General features: G+C 39.7%; 2 protein-coding genes across 3 annotated transcripts in view; one reads left to right on the top strand and one right to left on the bottom strand.

The window, feature by feature from the left end:
- pik3r4 (phosphoinositide-3-kinase, regulatory subunit 4) overlaps positions 1–24,933 on the bottom strand; it is a 99,390-nt gene extending 74,457 nt beyond the window's left edge. The window contains exons 1-5 of the mRNA XM_060850286.1: positions 23,851–24,933; positions 13,496–13,629; positions 11,686–12,268; positions 3,774–3,908; positions 3,415–3,636 (exon numbers count right to left, since the gene is read on the bottom strand). Of these exons, the coding sequence (XP_060706269.1) occupies positions 3,415–3,636; positions 3,774–3,908; positions 11,686–12,268; positions 13,496–13,629; positions 23,851–24,580 (1,804 nt within the window). The 5' untranslated portion in view covers positions 24,581–24,933. The remainder of the gene's footprint in view (positions 1–3,414; positions 3,637–3,773; positions 3,909–11,685; positions 12,269–13,495; positions 13,630–23,850) is intronic.
- Positions 23,913–25,288, top strand: part of si:dkey-118j18.2 (uncharacterized) — a 67,813-nt gene continuing 66,437 nt past the window's right edge. The window contains exon 1 of one of the 2 annotated variants that reach the window (XM_060850290.1): positions 23,913–24,064. The gene's annotated coding sequence lies outside the window, so the exon portion shown is untranslated. The remainder of the gene's footprint in view (positions 24,065–25,288) is intronic. The other variant, XM_060850288.1, reaches the window with a different exon arrangement.

Here is a 25,288-nt window from a genome sequence, read left to right as displayed (position 1 = left end):
GTACAAAGGGATCTGGGATTGCTAGTCGAGGATTCTCTAAAGATAAACATGCAGGTTGAGTCCGCGATTAAGAAAGCGAATGCAATGTTGTCACTTATCTCAAGAGGGTTGGAATATAAAAGCATCGTTGTGCTACTGAGACTTTATAAAGCCCTGGTTAGGCCCCATTTGGAATACTGTGTCCAGTTTTGGTCCCCACACCTCAGAAAGGACATACTGGCACTGGAACATGTCCAGCAGAGATTCACACGGATGATCCCTGGAATGGTTGGCCTAACATACGAGGAATGGCTGAGGATCCTGGGATTGTATTCATTGGAGTTTAGAAGATTAAGGGGAGACTTAATAGAAACTTACAAGATAATACATGGCTTGGAAAGGGTGGACGCTAGGAAATTTCTTCCATTAGACGAGGAGACTAGGACCCGTGGACACAGCCTTAAAATTAGAAGGGGTCAATTCAGAACAGAAATGCGGAGATATTTCTTCAGCCAGAAAGTGGTGGGCCTGTGGAATTCATTGCCGCAGAGTGCGGTGGAGGCCGGGACACTAAATGTCTTCAAGGCAGAGATTGATAATTCCTCGAGATATCAAGAATCTAAGGGCTACGGGGAGAATGCGGGTAAGTGGAGTTGAAATGCTCATCAGCTATGATTGAATGGCGGAGTGGACTCGATGGGCCGAATGGCCTTACTTCCACTCCTATGTCTTATGGTCTTACATTAAGGAAGGGGAGTAGAGTCAACCCTGGAAATTATAGCCCAGTGAGCCTTACTTCTGTTGTGGGTAAAGTGTTGGAAAGGATTATAAGAGATAGGATTTATAATCATCTAGAAAGGAATAATTTGATTAGGGAGTCACCACCATTTTGTGAAGGGTAGGTTGTGCCTCTTGACTCGAGTTCTTTGAGAAGGTGACTGAACAGGTGGAAGAACGTAAAGCTGTATATGGATTTCAGTAAAGTGTTTGATCAGGTTCCCACAGTAGGCTACTGCAGAAAATATGGTAGCATGGATGGGTTTGAGGGTAATTTAGCAGTTTGGATCAGAGATTAGCTCGTTGTTAGAAAACAGATGGTGGTGGTTGATGGGAAATGTTCATCCTGGAGTTCAGTCGCTAGTAGTGTACCACAAAGATCGTTTTGGGGCCACTGCTGTTTGTTATTTTTATAAATAACCTGGATAACGGCATAGAAGGATGGATTAGTAAAGTTATGGATAATACCAAGGTCAGTGGAGTTGTGGGCAGTTGCAGATTACAGAAGGACATAGATAAGCTGCAGAGTTGGACTGAGAGGTGGCAAATAGAGTGTGAGGTGATTCACTTTGGATAGAGTAACAGGAATAAAGAGTTCTGGGCTAATGGCAAGATTCTGATATCGTGGATGAGCAAAGAGATTTCGGTGTCCATGTGCATAGATCCCTGAAAGTTGCCACCCAGGTTGATAGATTGTTAAGAAGGTGCATAGTGTGTTAGTGTTTTGGTAGAGGGATTGAATTTCGGAGCCACGAGGTCATGTTGCAGCTGTACAAAACTCTGGTGCAGCCGCACTTGGAGTATTGCGTACAGTCCCGGTGGCCACATTAGCAGAAGGATGTGGAAGCATTGGAAAACGGTGCAGAGGAGATTTACCAGGATGTTGCCTGGTATGGAGGGAAGGTCTTAGGAGGAAAGGCTGAGGGACATGAGGCAGTTTTCATTAGAGAGAAGGTGGTTGAGGTGACTTAACAGAACAGACAAGATGATCAGAGGAGTAGATAGTGTGGACAGTGAGAGTCTTTTCCTTCTGATATTGATGGCTAGCATGACATAGATATAAGACAGATGACAGGGGTAGGTTCTTTACTCAGAGTAATAAAGGGCCTGGAATGCCCTGCCAATAACTTAGTAGACTCGCCAACTTTAAGGGCATTCAAATGGTCATTGGATAAACATATGGATGATAATGGAATGGTGTAGGTTAGACGGCGTTTAGTTTGGTTGGCACAACATCGAGGGCTGAAAGGCATGTACTGTGCTGTAATGTTCTATGTTCTATCTCTGTCCAAATGTATTTTAAAATGTTGCAACTGTACTTGCCTCTACCACTTCCTCTGACAGCTCGTTCCATATATGCACCACTCGCAGTGTGAAAAAGTTGCCCCTCAAGACCCTTTTAAAATCTTCCATTCCTCACCTAAAACCAATGCTGGCTAGTTTTGGACACCCTTACCCTGGGAAAGAGGCCTTGGCTATTCACTTTATCTATGTCATTTACAATTTTATAAATCTCTACAAGGTCACCCTTCAACCTTCGACACTCTAGGGGAAAAAGTTCCAGCCTTTCTTTATACCTCAAACCCTCCAGCCTCGGTAGCAACCTTGTAATTTTTTTTGCACCATTTTCAGTTCCTATAGCAGGGCAACCAGAATTGTACATAGTCGGGTGCGTAGAATTGCTTCCTTTTTGAATAAGCAATTTTCTAAACCAGTTTCCGTTCAGAATTAAAAGATTTGTGGAAGATTATGAGTAGTGCATCCATTATATCAGTAGTCAATTCATTTAAAACCCTAGAATACAATCCATCAGGTCCAGGAGATTTATTGTCCTTTAATCCATTAATTTCTCTAGTTTTTTTGTTGAGTTATAGCACAGTACATCTCAGCTGTCCCATCCATAATAAAGGTTTCAGTTTGAGGAATAAACTGGTGCTACTGTAGCATCAGATCAGAAGAAACACGGAAAGTAGAAGTCACAAAAGCTGAATGGCATCATTGGCAAAAGACCAATGGCAGAATTTTCTGATTTTGTTTCCAATAATTTTGCCAACAGAGCTTTCATACAGCACTAACAGGTATGACCCATAAAAGTAGGCCACTGTGCCTCAGAATGACAAAGCACCAGACATGATGGGCTAAATTTCAAAAGATAAGAAACGTCAACTCTAACTAAACCACGTTTGGAGAACCATGTCAGGAGGAATGGAAATGGAAGGTTAATGATCCACATTATCTAGAAATATTCTTTTTGTTTGGGACAAACCTAAGAAACAGAACATAAAATGCAGCTGGTCCAGGGAATTTTCAACACTTCAGAAATCTCTTATTATTTCTGCATCCAGAATATGGTGTTTCTACATTGTATCAAGCATAATTTTCAGAGGGCAACTACCCTGCCTGTCAAAAATGTATCACCAATATTGCAAAATTAACTTATTAGTTCATAGGAGCATCACTAAAACACTATTACATATTTTTCAAAAGCTGTCAGTATTGTTTTATTTATTAAAAAGTTACATGGAAAGACCATATTTTATGCACAATAAGAAAGTTCTCAGTAAACTAATAAAATAATGCTGCAACTTCGAGTATGACAGTTAAGTGGGCATAATTATTTGCAATACTGTCATACTGTAAAAAAAGTACTGTACTTACCAACAATACTATCAAAGAAAGCACCACGAAGGTGCCAGTCATTCTTATCATTCAAAAAGGTGATCATGTGCGACAAGAGAACATCATTAGCTTTTTGACGTCCAAAGAACACACATAGCCGTGTTATACCGTTCTCCATTAATGTCTGTTTCACTATATTTTCTGGGTCACTCAATAGTGTTACCACTTTTTGCTGAACCATCTCATGGAGAGCTTGCAATTCTGCAAATATTGGAAATCAGGTTAGTATTAGGATACAATTGTTCACTTTAAGAACTTAAGCCAGAAACTTTAGTAGTTGCATTTCAAGTTGTGGAAAGAGAAATAAAAAGGTTTAATTTAAAATGCAAAAGGATTACCTGAGTCATAGTTTTCATTTGGGTGCAACGTTTCCTCTGTTTCTTCACCATTTATATCATTTTCCACATTCAAATTATTTAATTGAACTATTTCTAAAAATCGGAGGGCAGTCTCAGCCAAAAGTGCTATGTTTTCTGATTAAACATAATAAAGTGAATTAGTGAAAGACATTCAGTAACTTTCACTTAACCAATGCTAGATTTCCTGCAAAATTAAGATGAGTATTTTGCCCATTTAAATAAAAAATCCAAAATAATCCTCACTTGCACTGGCAGCATGAATTTATTTCTGAAAAATCAGAGGTCTCACTTATGTACCATAATTCCAAACTCCAACGTGCTTGATGATGGCTCACTGCAACATCAAGATACACTATAAACAGGAAGGTGGAAAGGGAGCAGCGAGTCTGTGGAAGTATGCAGATCTGATAAAGATCAGGGAAGTGGAGGCATTGCCAATTTTCTGGGCAGGGCTTCAATTCATGTTCCACAGACTTCTGCCTTATCAGGATCGAGAGCGGAAACTTAGCAGGAGGCTCATGAGTCAGTGGAAGCGGAGCTACAGGGAAATTTGGGATTTGAGTTTGGAGGCTATCCTGGAGGGTACCAATATAGGTAACGATAAACAGATGCAGCAGGGAGGACAGTGTAGAGCTAATATAGAGACTTGAGGGAAAAATAGCTTTAAAGTAACAAGTGAAGAATGTTTCAGCTGAAGGAAGAATTAGAAATCCAAAGACAAAATTTGAGACAAACAAAAAAGTATGCTGAAGCACCTAAAGACAATTGGAGTGGTACAGGAAGTGTCAAACATTTAAAACGTAATTGTGCAGAGAGTACAGCCGATGCAGGTAACATTAGGTAGAAAAAATTGAAGGCACCTGATGTTAATGTGCAAGAATTCACAATAAGGTAGATGAACCAGTCACACAAATAAAGATAAATTGTCTTTAATGGTAATTAGATTAAAAAAAGTCACAAGATGAGCAAGGATAAGAAATAAGTCTTTGTTATACATCAAAAGAACAGAAAAAAAAAGTTGACAAGGATAGCCCTAATAAAGGATGATAGGAGAAGCATTGTGGAAAAGGGATCTTTACTCAAAGTTTGGAACTAGAATCAATTTGGGTGGATATTAGGAACAGCACAGGTCAAAAAATATCAGTGATAGTAGTTCAAAAGGCTCCTGACTAGCAGTTATACCATTACAGGATAAATTAATATCACAGTAAAATGACCCAATGAGAAAGATAACTTGAATATATTATCACTATGTAAAGTATGAAAATAACATACTCTAATCACAAACAAGTTTGTTCAACTTAAACAAAGCCAATTACAAAGTTATGAGGGAAAGTTGGCTACAGGTGATGGGAGTAAATTGCCAAAAAGGTATAATGGTAAATAGAAAGTAGGAAGCAAAGAAATAACTTAATCTTCAATAAAAATACATACCAATAAAAAGCAAAAACTCTTGAGAAAATTTCATCCATAGGAAGTTAAGAATAATATTAGTAAGAGTCTTTTTTATTAAAAAGTATTACAAGGATGAGCAGTAAATCTGAAGATTGAAAGTGTTAGGAAATCAGTCACCAAATGTCACGGAAGAGGGAAAAACAGAATTGGGCAGCAAACTATGCAGCTACTAACAAATTGTAACAGCTGTTTCAAGTATATTGAGTCACAGAGATGCACAGCATGGAAACAGACCCTTTGGTCCAAATTGTCCATGCCGACTGGGTATGCTAACCTAATCCAGTCCCATTTGCTAGCACCCGGCCCATATCCCTCTAAGCTCTTCCTATTCATATACCCAACCAAATACCTTTTAAATCCTCTAAATGTACCAGGTTCCACCACTTCCTCTGGCAGCTCATTCCACAGGCGCACCACCCTCTGTGCAAAAAAGTTGCTCCATAGATCCCTTTTATATCTTTCCCCTCTCACCCTAAACCTATGCCCTCTAGGTCTGGACTCTCTCCACCCAAGGTAAAAACATTATCTATTTATCCTATCCATGCCTCTCATGACTTTATAAACGTCTATAAAAGACCAGCCCTCAGCCTCTAATGCTCCAGGGAAAACAGCCCGAGCCTATTCAACCGCTCCCTATAGCTTAAATCCTCCACCCCTGGCAACATCCTTATAAATCTTTTCTGAACATTTTCAAATTCCACAACATCCGTTTGATAGGAAGGAGACTAGAATTGCATGCAATATTCCAAAAGTGGCCTCACCAACGTTATGTATGTCTGCAACATGACCACTCAATTCCTATACTCAATATTCTGACCAATAAAGAAAGCATACCAAATACCTTCTTCACTATCCTATCTACCTGCAACTACACTCTCAAGGAGCTACGAACCTGCACTCCAAAGTCTCTTTGTTCAGCAACACTCCCTGGGACCTTACCATTAAGCGTAGAAGTCATGCTCAGATTTGCTTTTCCAAAATGCAGCACCTCACATCTATCTAAATTAAACTCCATCTGCTACTCCTCAACCCATTGGCCCATCTGATCAAAATCCCATTACACTTTACCTCCACTACATCTCCAATTTCGGTGTCATCTTAACTATACTTCCTATATTCATATACAAGTCATTTATATAAATGATGAAAAGTAGTGAACCCAGCACCAATCCTTCTGGCACTCCAATGGTCACAAGCCTCCAGTCTGAAAAGCAACCCTCCACCGCCACTCTCTGTCTTCTACCTTCAAGCAGTTCAGTGTCCAAATGGCTAGTTCTCCCTGTATTCCATGTGACCTAACCTTGCTAATCGGTCTCCCATGGTGAACCTTTTTGAACGCCTTACTGAAGTCCAGATAGATCACATCCACCACTCTGCCCTGTTATGAATATATGGATGTACTGTACCAGTAAAAATGTTAAAAGCTAGCAGAACGACCTGACAGCACAAAGTGCTCTGAATAATGTAATACTTGGTCAAAAGCTAGTGTAGCTGGCTGCCTGGAAACAACAAATCAAATTTGAATTTGGCTAATCAGTTTAAATTATAGTCAAAACAAACCCCAATAAGTTTGAATTTAGCATATTGACAATCTTAAAAGCCGATGACAGAATCAGATACTTTTAGGGGGGCGGGGGGGGGGAGAATGGAGAAGAGATGGTCATAAGACTGGGGAAAACTGAACAGTTAGGAGGAGAACTGCCTCACCACCAGTATCTGCAGACTTTCAGAGAGCTATTCTCTGGGCAAGGTACCTTTATCAATCAGTAATCTGTGAAGCAGAAATTCCTAAGAAGAAAACACAGGAACATCTGGCTGGGTTTTGAAAACTTGAAGTTTTGTTAAGTCTTAGATTGGGGGTTTTTAAATCAAACTACTATTGTAGAAGGAGAAGGTAAAACATAGGTTAGAGGATGGAGTTATGAATAGTTGTTAATTTATTATTCTCTGTTATACTCAAATTTTCACAGATTACTGACGGGATAAATCTTTGGTGTGTTGCTGGTTTAAATTTAGCAGGAGGGTTTACCCTTTGTCGTAACAGCCCTCATCAATCCTCATCATTACTTCTTCAAAAACTCAATCAAGTTCAAGAGACATGATTTCCCATGCACAAAGCCATGCTTACTATCCCTAATCAGTCCTTGCCTTTCCAAATATATGTAAATCCTGTCCCTCAGGATTCCCTCTAACAACTTGCCCACCACTAATGTCAGGCTCACTGGTCTATAGTTCCCTGACTTGTCCTTACCACCTCTCTTAAATAATGGTACCACGTTAGCCAACCTCCAATCTTCTGGTACCTCACCTGTGATTATCAATGATACAAGTATCTCAGCAAGGGGCCCAGCAATCATTTCCCTAGCTTCCCACAGGGTTCTAGGATACACCTGATCAGGTCCTGGGGATTTATCCACGTTTATGCATTTCAAGACATCCAGCACTTCCTCCTCTGTAATGTGGACATTTTGCGAAGTGTCACCATTTATTTCCCTACACTCTATATCTTCCATGTCCTTCTCCACAATAAACACTGATGCAAAATACTCATTCGGTATCTCCCCCATCTCCTGCAACTCCACATATAAGCTGCCTTGCTGATCTTTGAGGGACCTTATTTACTCCCTCGTTACCTTTTTGTCCTTAATGCATTGATAAAAACCCTTTGGGTTCTCCTTAATCCTATTTGCCAAAGCTACCTCATATCCACTTTTTGCCCTCCTGATTTCCTTCTAAAGTATACTCTGACTGTCTTTATCTCTCAATAATGTAAAGAAAGAATAGCTAAATTAAACACTGGCCACTTAAAATCAAGGCAGGAGAAATCATCATGAAGCATTGACTAAATATTTTGTGTCTTGCCATCACAGTAGAAAATACAAGTTACCTAGCAGATAGAGAACGAAATCCAAGGTGACTAAGAGTGAGGAAATTAAGCAATTGATATATATAAAAAGAAAAATTTCAAGGGACTAAAATCTGACAAATTCCCAGAAAATGATTGTCTACACCCTAGTACTTTAAAAAAAACTGGAGAGATAACAACTATCAATGAAGAATATTTACGAAAAGACCCATAATACTAAAACAGTTCTAGCAGGTTGGATATCATCAAATGTTATATCATTGTTCAAAGAAAGGAGGGAGTGGGGAAAGTGCATTACAAAACAATTCACTTGACATCTATCATCAGAAAAGTGCTACAAGTTAAGGAAGTCTTCATTGCTTCATATGTTTAGAACATGCCAACATGACTTTATGAAAGAATGACCAATTTGTCAAACAGAATTTAAATTTGTTGAAGATGTAAATAGTAGGCTAGATACCATGGAGTCAGTATATGTACTACACTTGGATTTTCAAAAGGCAATTTATAAACAACAGAAGAAATTCAACAAGTCTGGCAGTTTCTGTGAAGAGGGAAACAGAAATAGCATTTTGAATGTGGTGTGACACTTTTTCAGGCATTTGATAAAAGATGCTGCATGAAAAATTTTAATATTTTAGGGCTTGTGGATTTCTTTTGGTTTATTAAAGCGGACAGAGTCTTAGTTAACAGACATTAAGCACAGAGGGGGTATGAACAGAGGCATTTTCAAGTTGGCAGAGTGACTAGTGAAATATCACAAGAATCAATGCCCAGATCTCAACAATTTACAAGCTACATTAATGACTTTGACAAAGAGTAATGCACCTGAATTTGCTGATCAAACAAACTAGATGGAAATGAAGCTGTAAGAAGCTGCAAATAAATATAGACCAGTACCATGAGTGGACTATAAGGTAGCAGATGGAATACAAATGTGGGGAAAGCATAATCTTTGTTTGCAAGAATCGTGACGCAGATATTTTTTAAAAAGGCATGAAACTTGAAAATGATGTTGATGCACTATGATATGCAGAGGGACCTTTACTCATACAAAGGAACACAAAAATTAGAGTCTTGATGCTTACACAGCCTCAAATTAAAGATGGGAACAGCAATCCCATTTTATTCAATAAAAAGCATCATAGATAAGATTGTACTTTCAAGACAATAATTTTGTTCTCCTGAATAAACCTGAAGAAATTTCAAGATTACTAACATCTCTGACCAGATGATTGGTGAAACTCCTTATCCACAAAACTCATTGTAATTGAGATGTGTGACGCATAGGCAATTAACTGCAAACTTTTAGATCACCAAAGCATTGTCTCATGACACATTTACCTCTAATGCTTCTCAGAATCAGGCTCTTTAAATTTGGAAGAAAGACTATTGAACTGCAACAGTAACTCTACATCTCTCCACAGATGCTGATTAATCTGAGTATTTCCAGCATTTTCCAAGTTTTCAGTTGATTTACAGCATCACAATATTTTGCAATACAGCTTTTTAAAAAACAATTATTTAGACTATCTGCACATAATACACGAAGATTACTTGTCATGTGCTTCTGACTCCAAGAACATGACTGGCTTTTTTTTGCTTTTTTGTTGTTTAATCATGGAGTCACATTACTCAATATTTAATGCAAATATTTTCGTGAACTAATTCTAAATTAGAGGAAAAAAGTTGCCTGCTCGTATAAAAATTGAAAACAGATTAAGTGTTGCCAAAGCTTTTCAACTCACCTTCAGGAATGCTCAATTTCAATCAATCAATCAATCAATCAATCAATCAATCACAACAATTCAAACTACAGAAGAAAAAAAGTGTCAAATGGTTGGCAAGCTCTTACCATGGAGGAAACAACTGGGATTTATAGACTCCCCAGCTTCCAGAAAGTTAAAAAAAACCACAAGCCTTGAAGAAATTATGTTTTAAGAGAACTCAACCCTGCATATACAAACAACACTTCCGGGTGAACACAACTCAATGTTATGAGCTTGACTGTTTATCTTAGTTGATTCTTAGTGCAGTTATTGCATGTTTGGGATTATTCAGCAACTTCAGCTGGATTGCAGAATTACACCAGAGATTTTATTTTTGCATTTCGCAAGCACAAGTTGATTGAATACAGTTGTACTTTGCTTGTCAGGAAGAACCAAAACAATCATGCCATCACCACTGCATGACACCAGCAATGAAATTCAACGATCATATTGCTCAATTGTGTGACAGCCAAACAGGTCTTTGGACTGACTGCAGCATCTTGTTAGTGGATCCTATCTAGGTCCAAAGCTCAGTAACACTTTTTTTGATTTGTGATTAAATGCCCACCAACTTCCTATTTGGTGTATATTGCCAACACATAGATGCTACATTCCCTACTTTTGAAACCACAGCTGCAAGGATGTATTTCCATGTGGACCCCAATACATGCCATACCATGCTCAAATTCACGTTTAAGATGGAAAACTCTAACACTGATATTCTGCTTCCATACAGTTGCGCAATACATGTTTCAATTTCATTACTGGTGTAATACCAGATGCACAGGCATATTCCAGCAATTGGCTGATCAGGGCAACAGCACATTCCTTCAATGCAAACAGAACTCAACCAGCTCATACTTACAAAACTGGGAGAAAGTGAGGTCTGCAGATGCTGGAGAGTCAGAGTCGAAAAATGTGGCAATGGAAAAGTACAGGTCAGGCAACATCCAAGGATCAGGAATATGGATGAAGGGCTTATACCTGAAACGTCAACTCTCCTGTTCATCGGATGCTGCCTGGCTTGCTGCGCTTTCCCAGCGGCACACTTTTCAACTCATTTAAAAAAAACAAAGCAAAACCTGTTTGGCTGTAAATGTATTTCCTAATTAGGCAACACTTGCTTAATAATTCTGAGTGTGCAAATAACTATTTCAAACTGGTTGTTAGTTGGCTCATTTTCACTTGCCAGAAAGTGACATAGATCCACATGCTGGGGCCTGTTCTTGCAAAGGAAATGAATGTGTTCACAATCCACATCCTTTTTCAATAACTTGGAGCATGGGAAGTTTATAGTTCTCTGGTGATTTCTCTATGACAACACATTGGTTAGCTTGGCTATTAGCATCTTTTTCTCCTATTAACTTATAATATTCATTTGAAAATTTGTGTGGATGCCTTTGCCCTGATGGGCGCGGACACAAAAGCTTCAGCAACATGTTACTCCATTCAACAATATGAAATAGTTCCTTATAATTATTTTCATGTGTCACACTTATTTTCACAATATCAGTTACATTGGGTTATTTAGTGTTTCTCAAGTTTTGTTATGGTAGACAAGATGTTATAGATAGCCGTTTAAAATGAAACACTTCTATATGTGAGGTCAACCAGGTGACTCCAGAATGCTGACATAAACATTGCTACTGGTTTTCAAGGGGACTTCCTCTTTACTTTAGTGAAGGCATTTTGAACACAAACAAGTGCTGCCATTTATATGAACTGATGTTAAATGCATAGAGGACTTAAATAAAGCTGTTGTACTAGGATACAGTCAAAATTTTCAGAATACAATTCTTACCTGCATATGCCAATCTAACAAGAGTTGCTTCATCTTGTGCTAAGTGGGCAATACCTGGTAAAATGTATTCAGGGTAAATGTTGACATCATTACGTGGTACCTCTTTGACAAGAGCCAAAACTTTTGTCAGGGTTCTTACTGCTTCAGCTCGTACCCTAGGTATGAGGTCATTTGCAAAATGCAAGAGATAAGGTGTTATACGATCAAGCAGAATCTCACCACTTAGTCGGGGTGCCAAATGCAAGATTAGTTCCAAAGCAGCTAGTTTAGAATCACAGTACTTCAGTGTCTGCAAGCAAGAAGTGATAACTGATACCAAAATAACCAAACCATGATCTTTGGTTTCCCCATCATTTTTCTCAGTCTGGTCTTCGCCACAAATATTTTGCAGAATATTTTCTAGATCTTTCCGTATTACCAGGATACGTTCATCAGCAGACTGGAAAGTCTCTTTTGCAAACTGTGCCATGTATGGCTGCAGAAAAGTGTAAAAGAGTTCTGGGAAAGCTCTGCCTCTCTGCTGTTTAAGATATTCTTCTGCTGTTAAACGCAATTCTGGGTCACGTTGAATCATTTGACTGACCTGCAGTACAAGAAAAACAATGATCTGATCTTAAAAAAAAATCAGATAAAAAGTCTAGGAATAATTAGGTATTGCTTAAACCTATCACCCATCAATAAACTATAATTATAGAAATGTCAGGAATAATACAAAATAAAAATCAATAACTTAAAAATTGATAGCTTCACAGTAGTCCATAAATATTTTATTAAATATTCAAAATGTAATGATAAAGCGTGTGACTGTTTAGCCTTACAATTGAAGGTGACACTTAGATGCAATGGTCAAATGACTATCTGATCAGTTGTCCATGTACTATAAATGACATACTACATTGCCTGAGGAAAGGCACTCCCACTGTTGCACTAAGTTACAGAAACCTGAAGACCTATAAATAATCTCAACTAACTTGATTTCAGGCACTGCAGTCAATCTCAGCCCCTTGTACTAAGAACTGGAGAGGCGGGGGTGGGGGGGGGGGGGGGGGGGGAATAAGTTAACAGGGCATGGTCCTTAGCTCTTGATCATTCTTAGAAAGACCACTGGTGCAAAAGTGCTCTCTCCACAGTCAAATAGCCCATTAACATGCACTAACCATGCTTATTTAAGGAATGGTCATTTTGCAAGGAGGTCCGTCAGTGGAACTATAAATCAACAACAGTCAAGACTTTTGGGACTGAAGTCATGAAATGGCAAAAAGTTGAAATCTTACACGAGAAATGGAAGTACAAACGTTTTTAAGTGTAAAATAATTGAGGGTTTATATAATTAGATCATGTAAGCCTAACAGTAGTAGTTATAATAGTGAAATATAGTACTACAAGATAGTAGAAGTTCAAATCGCAGTTTGGTATGCTGTAAAAGTGGATTTGATAAATCTAGTCATTTATCAGCAAGCACCAGAAAAATGACCAGAAGCCCTACTGATTCTAACAAGGGAAGAGAAACAACATTCACTTTTACTCAGGCTGACTCTTAATAGCATTTGAGGTGAAAAAAAAATCAAACCATTAAGTTGCCAGGGCAACTAGAGAGGAGTTATAAATTGTCAGCAACACCCACATCCTGAAAATTAGTAAGAAAAGTAATTCATGATGAACAGTTAGAATGAAGTAATCATCTTATCGTTTTAAACCCCTCCTCAAAACTTGACTTGAAAAACATATTAAACAATAGCTTTAAAAGCATATTTACTTCAGCATTTCATTCTATTTTGGCAAAACTAAGCACTGAACTTTCTGTGCTTACCAGACCTCTTATGTTCACGTCTTCAATCTTGTTCAACACTTGCTCATGGGAAAAATGTCCATTTCTATAAGCCAGCAGTTGGGATAAATCAAACATAGGCACCCCTTCTGTGAAAAGCTCTGCAATAACACACCCTATACGAGGCAAAAAAAATTCTAGTTATTGGTGCGCACGACATATAAATATATGCATACTTGTATGAAGGCCATCAAATACTAAACAATTAAAAATGTCTTTCTAATTATTAAACACAGTCACAATATCTAATTTTCTGACATGTGCATCCTCTACCTTTGATCTTTTATGCAAGTGAGTTAGAAAGAAACTTATACTATCAACTGAAATATGTAACTGAATTATTCAGTCTGATGGGACATTTAATCACAGCAATTTCTCTTGCAAAGAAACCTTCTTAACAATTAAATGAGCTAAAATAAATCAACAGTTGTCTCTATACCACATGGCAGAAAGTGTTTCCAACTACTGTCTGTCTGCATAAACTAAAGTCTGCATTGAAAAGATACAAAATACATTAATGGATTCATGGCATATTTTCATGAGCTACAAAAACTAATATCAATAACCTCTGTCTTATGCTCTTCTGCAATTCTTTCCATTTATGCTGACACAAATTAGCTAAGTTCTGTTTTAGGTTCAGTGACTGGGTGAAAACTGCACTAGCTTTGAGAAGTGGGGCTTTTCTTCTCAAGTTTTTATACATTAGTTCTTTTAAAATCCACTTTGATCCACCACAATTTAAAACATTGCTTTAGCAATATGTTCTTCATAATTTTATACATCCAGACTGCATAGTAACACGATACCACGAGCATTAATTTCTCCGTTTTGCTGGAACTTAAGAGAAAAACAAAGGAGTTGAGGTTCAGTTAGCTGATATTTAGTTTGATGTAATTGTACAGGAAAAACTTGAACAGGTAAAGAGTCAGGAACAGATGTTTAATCCTAAAAGCTAATGGACTTACAACAGAAAGAGGAAACAATAAAATATATATATTATAATGCATACTCAGAAAGAAATCAGAATGTAATACTGAGGGTGATTATCTTAAGGACAGAATCCTTAGGTGAAAATAGAGACCACAGCACATTAGTGCAGAGGAGAAAAGGGCAGAAATGCACTAGATGCTGTTGCCAGTAGAATACAGACAAAGTATTATGGTTAGCACATGAATTACCAGTAGGAGGTCATCTAGGTGTGAAGAAGTCTCAGGTTAATGTACAAAAACATTTTCATTGGCCTGGACTGCATAAGGATGTGGTTGAAGTTTGCCATATATCTTACGTGCCACATGGCAGATAAGCAGCAGGCAGTAATAAAACCAGCACCTTTGCTGCCAATTCCTGCATTTGGAGAACCTTTCACACAGTTATGATTGACTGAAACTAAAACCGGGAACAAATTTTTGCTAACCATAATGGATATAGCTACCAGATTTCTGAAGGCAATTCCATTATGGAGTATTAAGGCAAAAAAAGGGTGAAGGAAGAGTTGATAGCTTTCTTTTTACTCAGTATGGGCTACCCAGGGAGATTCAGTCAGACCAAGGGTCTGATTTCACTGCTAAACCAATTAAGAAAATCATGGATAATTGAGGCATACAGCACTTGAAATAAAATGCATAACATCCAGAATCCTAGGGAGCCTTGGAAATGTGACATCAAACCCTGAAGACCATGTTAAAAGCGTACTATCAGGATAGCCTGAATGATTGGGATAAAAGTATGCCATCCATATTGTTTGCCTTAGAGATGCCCCAGACAAATCTACTCAACTTACTCCCTTGGAGTTAATATTTGGACATAAAACGAGGGGGCATTTGAAACTAATTAGGGGAAAATTGATAAGGCCAAAGTCGGAGATCTCACTCTTTGATTATGTATCTGAGGGGAGGGAGAGTTTAAACCAGGTAGGTGAATTAGCTCAACAGCTCCTAAAGAGGACAAAGCCGAGAATGAAGCAGAAGGCAGATAAAAACTTGAAAGTTCAGACGCTTTCCCAGGGATGATGTATTTGTGTTGTTACCAGTGGTAGGAGATCCCTTCAAAGCCAGATTTAGTGGTCCCTATCAAATTGAGAAAAAGTTGAGTCAGGTAAACTATCGCGTAAAGATGCCAAACATAAAAAAAAACCGTATTGAGTACGCCATGTGAATATGCTGAAAGCTTACTACAGTAGAGACAGGGAACTGGAGAAACAGGTGTTAGTTACTGTTCCACTCCCCGAGTGAGGAATCAAATCCAGATGGCATGGATTTTGATGTGCCACATTATATAAACTCACTTTGAGGAAGTCCTTGAAGATTGGCAGAGGTTGGTGAGTTCTGGCTCAAAAATCGAGTTGAAAGGTTTGTTGCAACAGTATGCGAACCTAAGTAGGAATAGAATGGGGAGGACTAATACTATTGCGCATGAGGTGAAATTAGGGAATGCTGTTCCAAAAGAACAACCCCCACCCCCACACAGGCTTAATCCTCTCAAAGTTGCACAGGTCCAGAAGGAAGTGGATGTGAAGTTCAACAAAGACATCGTCAAACCAAACCGTGTCAGAGTGATTGGGGTTCGCTGGTCGTTTTAGTTCCCAAACTTGACAGGTCTCAATGATTTTGTATGGACTATCGGACGGTCAATACTTTAACTCAATTGGGCTCCTATCCAATACCAAGGTTGGAGGACTGTATAGAGAAAGGTGGACAAGCTACTTGCATTACAGAGTTGGACTTACTATGTGGTTATTGGCAGGTACCTTTATCAGAGAAAACAAAAGATATTTTGGCATTTGTAACCCCAAATGGGCTATATTAATTCAAAATGATGCCACTCGGAATGAAGAACGCACCAGCCACATTTCAAAAGACTCATGAACAGAGTTGTGACTGGATTAAAAAAACTGTACCATTTATCTTGACAATGTAGCGATCTTTAGCCATTTGTTGAAAGATCACATGGTACAGTTGACAGAGCTCTTTGAACGATTATGGTAATAAACTTAAAGAAAACAGAATTTACGAAGGCAGAGTGATGTTCTTGGGACATAACTTCAGACATGGAAGGATGACCCCAAGGGACGCGAAGACAAAGCCATCAAGGAACTTCCACGACCATACTGAAAGAAAGAGGCACTTTGATTTTTGTGATTGAGTGGATTCTACTGGAAATCTGTTTCAAACTTCCAACAGTGTGGTGGCAACGTTGATGCATTTACTGAAGAAGAATGTGAAATTTTGGTGGACAGAACAATGTCAGAAAGCATTTGAGAATTTAAAATCCATATTAACCACCGCACCAGTTTTAGCTACATCAAATTTTTTAAAGCCCTTTAAAGTTGCAATCGATGTTAGCAATATTAGGATTGGAGCTGTATTGATGCCGGCAGCTGCTGATGGAATTGAACAGTCAATTGGCTACTTTTCAAACAAACTCAAAATCTTCTCAAACTTGCTAAAACTCAATATTCACCACAAAAATCATCAGAGGAGATATGGAGTTTGGTACTGACCTTACAACATGTCAACGTTCATGTGACAAACAATGTTTCGGAGACGATTATGTACATGGACCACAACACACACACATTTTTAGCAAGATTTAAAGGCAAAAATACGAGACTGTCATCTTTTAATTTTTTACTTTTAAACAGACAATTCACAAATTGTACATAAAAATGTGTAATTGGAGATGTAATTTAGAAGAAAAGATGTAGATAAGATTGGACTGTATCAATTTCAATGCTATATATGTGTGCAGAATTAATGTAAGACTTAGACTAAAGACATATGTATTTCAGAGTAATGGTACTCAGAATTAGAGAAAAAAAGCCATCTTTTCATATGGTGGTTTGTTTCTCAAGAGGGAAGGTGTTACAAAGTCGAAAGAGGGTATGCTCACTTTAAGATAGAAAGTGTTTTCTGAATCTTAAAGTAAATTTAAAATACAGCTGTCAGACCAGAACAGCTAAGAGATGGGCTGTTCCAAAATAGATACATATAGCAAATGGCTGGTAAATGGATACCTGAATTTTGGTTGCTGTTTTGACAACAATTCAAATTTAACCAATTAATTTAAATTATGCCCAGGACACTAAAACCCAATTGAGCTTGAATGTATTATATTGACTATACCAGACCAATGAAGGGGAATGATGTTGGGGGGTATAAAAAGAAGGGGCATTTTGAAAATAGGTCTGAGCAACCACAGGGAGCTGGGGAGCTAACTACCCATCGAACATCTTGCTCTCGAAGAAATTTCAGAAGGCATTATCAATCAAAAGGTACCTTTTCCTGTAAAAGCAGTTTAAAAAAAAGAAAGATGACCCAGACAGAAGGCAGAAGAGTCAGGAAGAGGAAGGAAGGCTGAAGGGAGAGGAGAAGACCATCTGTATGGACTTTGAGAAATTAAATTAACGAAACGTTTAATAATTATGTTGGAGTAGCTTTTTGTATAGCATTCGGGTCAGATAGTAATCAGTTAAGAAAAGGGGGTTTGGATTTGTTAATAGTTTTGTTTAGTGTTCATTATCAGAGTTAGAAAGTTATTTTTCTTTAAATAGTGAAAATTAAGAGTTTCTTTCACTCACACACACTTTTAACATCACGAGGCGAGGTAAAACAAGACAAGCTTTTCTGGGTTGAAAATGTGTTGCTGGAAAAGCACAGCAGGTCAGGCAGCATCCAAGGAACAGGAAATTCGACGTTACGGGCATCTTTTCTGGATGTTTGATTTTAATTACCAGAGGGGTGAGAATGTTGTCCTTAAACATTTAGACTAAAATATAATTTTGAATTATAGAACACATCTGCTGCACACCAGAAAATAGTATGTCAAGGAGGATAAGATAATTAAGAACATTTGCCTTAACATCAGCAAATCTGTATAAACAAGACACAGAGAGATAACATTCATGGCTGTTCCTTTGTGAAATTAATAAACAATGTTTAATTCTGACCTCTGAACAAAACTCTGCCTAGTTCAGAACATGCAGTGCTTTCGTTAACTTTTGTGTTTGTGACTAAAATGCCCTTGTACATCTGTGTATAAAAATAGTCTGTTTTGATAGTATGACGGAGTAGCTGGCCAGGGCTCTTGAAAGAAGAGCAATTCCTACTCACCTGTGTTAACAGAATCCAGTTAGCTTGACTCATAGGTATCAGTGTTATGCTGTAACAGTGATGCTATTAATGAAGAGGATAATTAAAATTAAACTAAACTGCCTTCAAGTGTTTTTTTTAAATCCAGACCTTGAAAGAGTACGATCTCCGGGACGAACAGAGACGGATTTCCTGGCCGTCTCATACCTTACTTTAACAGGGGTTTGACTTCCACGTCGTAACATTTTTATAACAAAAACTATCCAATAGAGGCAACATCCAGGCAAATTACTTTCATACTCTATTCCCCCTTGCAACAAAAGCCAACATCCCACTCGTCTCCTTAATTATTTGCTTTGCCTGACTACAAACTTTTGACTTTTTCAATTTACCATAAGTAGAGAAACAACCACAAATCTAACAACTTTAATCGAAGTTGGAACTTGCCAAAACAACCTTCAATCTGGAATAGGCGATTTCGAGTTTGATTTTTTTTAATCAAAAAGTTATTTTGACTTTAGCAGAAACTCCAAGTGAGTGCCTGAACCTGAAAATGATCATTTATGTAGGGTACTTACTGAAAACTGAAGCAAAGAAATAACTTTGTAAATACTGTAGGATACAGAACCCTACAAATAGCAAGATTTTTGACAATGTATACTATTAAACTAGCTTGTAAATATTTGAACTGAACGCATTTCAGCAGTTCAGAAAAGCGCTTTTGCTTTGCCACAAGATTTTACACTCAAAAAAATACAACAGTTCAAATATCTGCAGTGTAGACCAAATTAAGAGAAAAAAAACTGAACAACTAGAAACTGCCAGACAAGAAGCACCACAATGGAAAATTTTAGATGCAACAACTAAATGATTAAATAATTGTGTTTTACAATATAGATTTGAACTGGAAATATACAATTACAGCATAAATTATCAGGTTCATCTTAGAGTCATAGAGATGTACAGCATGGAAACAGACCCTTCGGTCCAAACCGTCCACGCCGACCAGATATCCCAACCCAATCTAGTCCCACCTGCCAGCACCCGGCCCATATCCCTCCAAACCCTTCCTATTCATATACCCATCCAAATGCCTCTTAAATGTTGCAATTGTACCAGCCTCCACCACATCCTCTGGCAGCTCATTCCATACACATACTACCCTCTATGTGAAAAAGTTGCCCCTTAGGTCTCTTTTATATCTTTCCCCTCTCATCCTAAACCTATGCCCTCTAGTTCTGGACTCCCCGACCCCAGGGAAAAGACTTTGCCTATTTATCCTATCCATGCTCCTCAATTTTGTAAACCTCAGCCTCCGACAATAACTCAGATCTTCAAAGTGATTACATTAACATCATTAATGTTGCATTACTACAGTTTTTATACCACAGTTTTTGTTCAAGATCTTAATGTTCTTGACTTAGGTACAACAAAATAACATAGCAGCTGTTAACATAACAAATTGTACTCTATTCAGTACTCATCTAGGATGAATTAGGTTTAGGGTGAGAAGGGAAAGATATAAAAGGGTCTAAGGGGCAACTTTTCATGCAGGGTATGATGGTTGCATGGAATTAGCTGCCACAGGAAGTGATGGAGGCTAGTGCAATTGCAACAGTTAAAAGGCATCTGGATGGTTATATGAATAGGAAGGGTTTGGAGGGATACGGGCTGGGTGCTGGTGGGTGGGACTAGATTGGGTTAGGATATCTGGTCGGCATGGACAAGTTGGACCAAAGGGTCTGTTTCCGTGCTGTACATCTCTATGACTCTATGAATTCTGGGAGCAATACTGTATTGAAAAATATGTGCTACTGGATGTGTCATCAGGTAATATAGTTTTGGTAACCCTGTCCTATTTAAAAGTTGTATGGGACATGTTATTTGTACACTAGCAAATAAACATAAGAAAGTGATCATTTTGCTTGAATTACCAAGAGAATGGAGATCATGAAAGCTAGAGTTCTGAGACAGTCCCTTAAGACAAAGTTAGATATCACAACAGCAGGTTATAGTCCAACATGTTTATTTGGAAGCACTAGCTTTCGGAGCACTGCTCCTTCATCACATGGTTGTGACTGATGAAGGAGCCACACTCCGAAAGCTAGTGTTTCTGAATAAACCTGTTGGACTATAACTTGATGTTATGTGACTTTTTTTAACTTTGTCCACCCCACTCCAACACTGGCACCTCCAAACCTTGAGACAGAGAATGACTTACTTAGTCAAATCAGGACCCATATCCTGGAGTATAAGTAATCCAATCCTTCTAGGCCACAGGTGTGGCAAGTAGTGTTTGAAGAGAAGGATGGGTGAGATGCTCAGGTTTACACATGCTCTTCTGCTGTTTGCACTTGGCCTCCACCTGGAGTTGTTAGAGATGCTCGAGACAGTTGTCACCTTCACAAATGCTGCTACTCCAGGTTGAGCAGTCAAGGTCAAGAGATTCCCACGTGTCACTGGGCTGTTGCTTTTTTTTAAAAAAAACAGGGACACTTTGTGGATGTCCTTGAAACATCTTCTCATAAATAATAAAGAGGCTCAGAGTAGAGATTTCATTTCTGGAAATTTTTTTTCTATCAGGCTATCAATGCAGCCATTGACAGTAACCAGTGCCTTGATGCAGGAGATTTGATTTCACTGAAGACTCTGATATTAGAGTGCCTATCTTGTCACTGGATTTAAAAGGATTTTGCTGAGGCATTGCGCTAACACTTCCCTTGGGATGCAAGATGTTTGTCCATTATCCATGTCTCCGAAGCCTAGAGAAGGGCAAGTAGCACTATTGCCCTGTAAACCATGAGCTTGATGCCAGTTGAGGTCTTTGTCATCAAACACTCTATTCCTCGGATGACTAAAGACTGCACTGGCACGCTGGAGGCAATGTTGAATTTTATCAAATGTCTGACCTTGCTGAAAGGAGGCGGCCGAGTTGGTGAATAAATCCACTTTGTCCAATAGTTCACTGTGGAACTTGATAGGGAAAAATGCTGTACATTAGGAGCAAGGTAGCAGAGGACTTTTCTTAATGGATGTTCAGTCACATCCTTCTGTGAATTCAATGACAATGGTTTGGAGCTTGTCCTGAGAGCATAAACATGCAATCATCGTCAGAATAACAGAGACTGGAGTGGTCTTGGCTTTGGACTGGAGGTGACACAAGTGGAACAGTTTTTCACTTGCGCTGTCAAGGGCTCCATTCCAAATAAAGGCTTCATTAATACAGGGTGGAGTAGGAAGGAATATGGGGAAGACTATTGACGGAAATGATACAGCCTTGTTTCACCCCAATTTTTGTTTGAATTCATTCACAAAGTGTGGAAGTTACTGGCTAGGGCAGCATTTATTGGCCATCCCTAATTACTAAGAAGGCAGTTAAGGCTTAACCACATTGTTGTGGGTCTGGAGTCACATGTAGGTCAGATCAGTTAAGGGTAGCAATTTCTTCCCTAAAGTGCATTAGCGAGCTAGATGAGCTTTTTCTCCCAATAAATTCATGGTCATCACTAAACTCAATTCCAGTTTTCTTTAAATGAATTCAAATTCCATCACCTACCTGGCAAGACTCAAACCTGGGTCCCAGAACCTTACCGAATATCTGGATTAATAGTCCAATTTCCCAGCTTGAAAGTTACTAAACTCAATTTCTTTCCAATCATCCTGGCCATTATTGGATTTTTAGCTCTAATCTGATTTTTATATCACCACGTTCTATTTCTGACAAAAAGGTAAAGTTCAAAAGGTCGCATCTCCTTTTAAAAAAAAAATCCCTAAGCTTTTCGGTTACAATTTCAACAGCATTCTTACCTGCTTTATCTCCTTTTAAAATGCACAGCAAACTGCAAACGGGAAACAGCGTGACTTATTTGACAGCAAGAGTTTTGCCCGAGCCTGGTCAGGGAGTGTGGATTTGACCCTGGTACGTACAGAGTATGCCAGTATCCCATAGTAGTCATGATTTGGAGATGCCGGTGTTGGACTGGGGTGTACAAAGTTATAAATCACACAACACCAGGTTATAGTTACGCGTGGGAACACCTGCTACCTTGTACATGGCAGGTACTCATGTGACTCAGCCAACGTTGTCTATTTTATACGTTGCAGGCAAGGATGCCCGTAGGCATGGCACATTGGAAAACCGAGCAAAGGCTACGACAATGGATGAATGAGCACCGCACAACAATCAACAGACAGGAGGGTTCCCTCCCAGTTGGGGAAGACTTCAGTAGTCCAGGACATTCAGCCTCGGACCTTCGGGTGACCATCCTCCAAGGTGGACTTCGGGACAGGCAGCAGAGGAAAGTGGCCGATCAGAGGCTGATAGCTAAGTTCGGTACTCATAGGGAGGGCCTCAACAGGGACCTTGGGTTCATGTCACATTATAGGTGATCACCATTGTACTACACACACACACACACACACATAACAGGGATACAGATACACACAGATGTGCACACAGACACCCCACACACCCATATAGACACACACTCCCACATGCACCCCCTCACAGACTTAAGACACTCTGCACTCACTACATACACACACACACACACACTCTTTCTCACACTCACAACCCCCACCCAAGACAGACAGACACACACACATAGACAAAGACCCACATGCACACATATTTTGTGTGGTGAATTTGTACTTGCAGAGTTACATTGCACTTTGCTCAAAAACTGCATGAATTTATTTAAAACTCTTATCTCACTTTTTAGATTAGAATCAATCTAAACATCATGGCATAGACAGAACACAGGGGGCTAACACCTTCAACATATTGTCTAGCTATCACCATTGTTAACAGCTAACGCGAGAATGCAACTTTTAAAAAAAGGGTTTTGTGATTTACACATGAAAGAAGTGAAACTATTACTGTCTGTTAAGCCTTTCATTTGTTAAAATACAATCAATTTTTCAATGTATAATTTCAGTTACATCACACTGCAAATTTTTGCAATAAATTCTGTGTTACGATCAAGCCCTCCACAATCACCTGATGAAGGAGCGTCGCTCCGAAAGCTAGTGTGCTTCCAATTAAACCTGTTGGACTATAACCTGGTGTTGTGTGATTTTTAAACTTAATATCCCATAGTGAAGGGTCACCCCTCACTTTAGGAAACTCAAGAGGGTGCAGTTAAGAAAAGCACAACTTCCCCCACATTGTACTCCTGAAGCAGCGCTCGCAAATTCATTCATTGCCATTGATCACTCGCCACAGAAGCAACCCGGGCTTCGTTCAGTTACCTGCGGAGAAGATGTCCATGGCTGGTTTCAGTTCTCCCCTGGTCCTCTGGTTGTTGTGAGTCAGGTCCACCAGCGGAGTGGTCGAATCCCTGGCCGCCTCCAGCTCGGTGCTGAACATTGTCCCGTCCACGAAGCGCTCGGGAGCGATGTAGCAAGTCCTCCTCCTGGAAGTGTCGAAGAAGTAGTTGAAGTCGGCCGGGTTATCCTCGGGCAGGTAGGTGGGTTTGAAGCTGGCGAAGTCGGTCAGCAGCACCCAGTTCCAGCTGGTGACCATGACATTCTCGGTCTTGATGTCGCCGTGGCGGACGCCGGCCCGGTGGGCCTGCTCCAGCGCGGTGAGCAGCTGGAAGGCCACCCAGCGCTTCTCGGTGTGGCCCAGGAAAGGCCGGGTGCTGATACGGTCGTAGAGGTTGTCGCGGACGTACTGTCGGAAGAGCAGCGCGGCCCGCTCGCTGAAGCTGGCCCGCTGGAAGGCCACGCAGTTGGCGGCGCCCAGCAGCCGCTGCCGCAGCTCCTCCAGCTCCTGCTTGTAGGCAGTGAGCGGCAGCGAGGGGTCCTGCACGGCGAACACCTTGACCACCGCCAGGCCCTCGCGGTGCTTGGCCCGCGCCACCTTGAAGAAGCGGGTGCTGCCCAGGCTCTTGTCATACTCGAACTCGTGGATGTCGGAGAAGTAGCTGTCGACCGAGAGGATCTGGGACGGGGCGATGCCGGCCAGCTGGTTACCCATGGCGACGGGCAGCAAGCGCGAGCCCGGGCCGCTTAACGGTTTTAACGGTCACCCGTTCCACTCCTCCGGCCGAGCACAAACAGTGTCAACAGCGCCGCCGGCTTCCTCCCATCTCCCTCTCACCACTCGCTTTTTATTATTTACTTCCTCAAAGTCACATTACATGAACAGAAACACCAAGTAAACTCAGTCCTGCAGCAAATTCGCTTCCCCTATTATTATCACTTCAGACTTTTTTTTTGTTTTAATCCCGTACGCCGCGATTGACGGGACAGTGTGCCCGGGATTATTTGTTTCGGTTGGCGCGATGGCTCTGCCGGGACTCCATTCCTGCGTTGGAGGCCGGTGGAAGATGGCGTCGATAATGTAAGAATTGTTTTTGTGTGTGTGGTTGATTTTTTTAAAAAAAAAAATCCGAGTCGGAACCGAGCGCACGGACGTAGCGTCAGGGGAGGACGGGGAAAGGAGAGGATTGAAAATCAGGGATGCAAGCTGAGGTGGTGTTTCTGTGTTCGTTTATCTTGAGTGGAATTCACAGTAAATACGGAATGTATCGCTTGAATTGTGTCCCTATTTAAAAAAAAGCTATCTGCTACGATTTATAGTGAGAATAGTTAATTAAGAATTCAACAACCAGAAGTTAAATAAAATGGTCTGCAAACAATCAAATGCCAGGGAAGCTTTTCCCAGAAAAGACATAACTGATAA

The sequence above is a fragment of the Hemiscyllium ocellatum genome, chromosome 34 (assembly GCF_020745735.1).
Source record: "Hemiscyllium ocellatum isolate sHemOce1 chromosome 34, sHemOce1.pat.X.cur, whole genome shotgun sequence".
Lineage (NCBI taxonomy): Eukaryota > Metazoa > Chordata > Chondrichthyes > Orectolobiformes > Hemiscylliidae > Hemiscyllium > Hemiscyllium ocellatum.
This window is presented reverse-complemented; position numbering and strand designations above follow the sequence as displayed.